The sequence below is a fragment of the Sinocyclocheilus rhinocerous genome, unplaced genomic scaffold (assembly GCF_001515625.1).
Source record: "Sinocyclocheilus rhinocerous isolate Xijiao unplaced genomic scaffold, SAMN03320098_v1.1 scaffold836, whole genome shotgun sequence".
Lineage (NCBI taxonomy): Eukaryota > Metazoa > Chordata > Actinopteri > Cypriniformes > Cyprinidae > Sinocyclocheilus > Sinocyclocheilus rhinocerous.
Window position 1 is genome coordinate 85,194 of NW_015648109.1, and position 3,002 is coordinate 88,195.

The window sequence follows — 3,002 nt, forward strand, 5'->3', positions numbered from 1 at the left end:
CAAAATTCTGAATAATTTGTAATATATAATTATTCACGGTATTTAGAAGTGCCCACGATAACAATATCGTGCATATTCATTACCGTGATATATCGCATTACCGAATACCGGCACAAGTCTAGTCACATGATCTTCAGAAATCAGTCTAATATGCTGACTTGCTGCTCAAGAAACATTTCTGATTATTATCAATGTTGAAAATGGTTGTGCTGCTTCATATTTTTGTGGAACGCGTGATACATTTATATCAGCGTTTATTTGAAATGGAAGTCTTTTGTAACACTATAAATGTCTTTCCTGTCACTTTTGATTCATATGATGCGTCCCTGATGAATAGAAGCATTCGTTTCTTTTTTAAAAAGGGCATGTTTCTGTGCTTACGGCGTGTGTGTTTGCTGTGTTGTCAGTGGGACACGGCCGGTCAGGAGCGGTTTCGCACCATCACGTCCAGCTACTACAGAGGAGCTCACGGGATCATCGTTGTTTACGATGTCACAGATCAGGTGACCAAACATTCCTTTAGTAGGGCTCTTTGACACGCTGTGCTGAGCGTGAAGCGCTTCTGTGTGTATCAGTGCTGTTTTAATGCGAGTCTGTTCTGGATGCGTTTCTTCAGGAGTCCTTCAACAACGTCAAACAGTGGCTTCAGGAGATCGATCGCTACGCTAGTGAAAACGTCAACAAGCTCCTGGTGGGAAACAAGTGTGATCTGACCACTAAGAAAGTTGTGGTTTACACAGCAGCGAAGGTACAAGATCTGTCCCATGAACAGAGCACTGCATTAACCAAAGTCCTAACACTGTACAGCTGATTCATATTTTAAATAATTAAACATTCATTAAATTATGATTTATTGTTAATTGTAAAATAATAAATCACAATTAATAATTTATAAGTTATTTATTTTTTTAAAAACCTTTTCTGATTGCAAACTGAGAGAGGAGCTGATTATGTAAATGAATTTATTTTTATTTATGATTTTTTTAAATATCAAAAACTGGTTGATTGAATGCTATTATTATTAATTAATTAATGATGAATAATTTATAAATAATTGTTTAAAACCTTTCCTGGTTGAGACTCCAAAGACTGGCTGATTAATAATTTAAATAGTTACTTGTAATCATGTATTTTAAAAAAACTTTTCTGATTGCAAACTGTGAGAGTATCTGATTAATTATTTACATTTATTATTTTTTTAAATAATAAATAATTATAATAGTGTATGGTTGCAACCAAAATAATTAACAACCCAATAATTAACAGTTATTTAAATTATTATTTATTATTAAACAATAGCTAAATAAACAAATACACAATTTATCATTTGTAAAAAAAATTATAATAAAAATAAATACTATTTATAAGCCTTTTATTGGTTTCAGCCAAAATTGTTTTATCTTTATTAATTGTGAAATAATGAATAAATGGGTATATTTAAAAAAAAAAAAAAAAGAACATTTTTAATCATTTAAAATAAAAAAGTTTAAAATAAAAACAAAAACCTTAAACTATTATACATCCTTTCTGTTAATTCTACATTAATTTCAACTTGTAAATATATTAATGTGTATGATTAGTACTAACATTTGGTGTGATTAATCACAGAAAATTGTTTAACATTTATTAATTAAATTTTTATTTTTTTTACAGCCCTAAATATATTTAAAATCTTATTTATAAAGTGTAATATCAACAGTTTTTAAAAATGACCAATTTTTTTTTTTTTGATTCCTTAGCTAAAATGACGACATGTTCACTCTCACTGAGATCAGTCTGTTGTTTTCTGTCTTTCAGGAGTTTGCGGACTCTCTTGGCATCCCGTTCCTGGAGACGAGCGCGAAGAGCTCCACTAATGTGGAACAGGCCTTCATGACCATGGCGGCTGAGATCAAGAAGAGAATGGGCCCCGGGGCCACTGCGGGAGGCTCCGAGAAATCCAACGTCAAGATTCAGAGCACGCCGGTCAAGACGTCCTCCGGAGGATGCTGCTGAGACTGACCGACCTACGACAGTAACGTTACCAACCATACGCCACAGCTGAGTTAGCAGGAATTGAGAGAGTGTGTGTGTGTGTGTGTAAGTGAGAGAGAGAGAGAGAGAGTGTGTGTGTGTGTGCGCAATAGAATATTAATGATAAGGAGAGTAAGAGAGGATCAAATTTAACATTGCCTGATATTGAATCATGCATGCACATCGATGCATGACCAGACAAACACGCGTCCAACCGTCTGCCGGGTTAAACGGCTCAAATTCCGTACTCTCATTTAGACAAGCATCCAAAAGCACTTTCGGACGCCGAAGTCCCGTTTCCGGCGTTTTTAGAGGAGCGCAACTAGGTTTGGCTTTGAACTTCCTCTTGGGAACTTTGAAGGAAGCGGTGGACTGTGATGTCATAACTGACCTCTAACAGAGGGTTCCGTTGCTATGGCTCCCAGTGGGGTTGCTACGGCGACCTCTCCTTCAGCCGCTGCCTTCTCTCTCGTCTGGTGGACCGTTTGCCTGTATGGCCATTTCTTCTGTTGTTTTTGTTTTTTATTTGTGCTCTGCAGCATTTCAGCGGTCCTCTGAGCATGACCAACACAACACTTACAATGAGCTAGTTGTTTGCCACGTTTCTAACGGCATTATCATCCCGTGCAATTTTTGTGGTGGTATAATTTGGAAAATGAGAACCAAATCTCGGACTGCTTGTAATTTAAACGGACAGTTCACCCAAAAATGAACATTCTTTCATGATTTACTCACACCCTCCAAACTTGTATGAGTTTCTTTATTCTGTTGAACACAAAAGAAGATATTTTGAGGAATGTTGGTAACCAGGCAGTTGCCGGTAGCCATTGACTTCCATTATATGGGGGAAAAAAATACTGTGGAAGTCAATGGCTACCAGCAACTGTTTGGTTACCAACATGCTTCAGAATATCTTGTTTTGTCTTTAGCAGAATAAAAAAACACTTACAGGTTTGTGACAACATGAGGGTGAGCAAATAATGACCGAA

At 36.3% G+C, this 3,002-nt stretch overlaps 1 protein-coding gene across 1 annotated transcript in view; it reads left to right on the forward strand.

The window, feature by feature from the left end:
- Positions 1-2,765, forward strand: part of LOC107709612 (ras-related protein ORAB-1-like) — a 4,708-nt gene extending 1,943 nt beyond the window's left edge. Inside the window, exons 4-6 of the mRNA XM_016514132.1 lie at positions 408-503; positions 617-748; positions 1,798-2,765. Coding sequence (XP_016369618.1) covers positions 408-503; positions 617-748; positions 1,798-1,995 — 426 coding nt within the window. The 3' untranslated portion in view covers positions 1,996-2,765. The remainder of the gene's footprint in view (positions 1-407; positions 504-616; positions 749-1,797) is intronic.
- Positions 2,766-3,002: the final 237 nt, after the last annotated feature.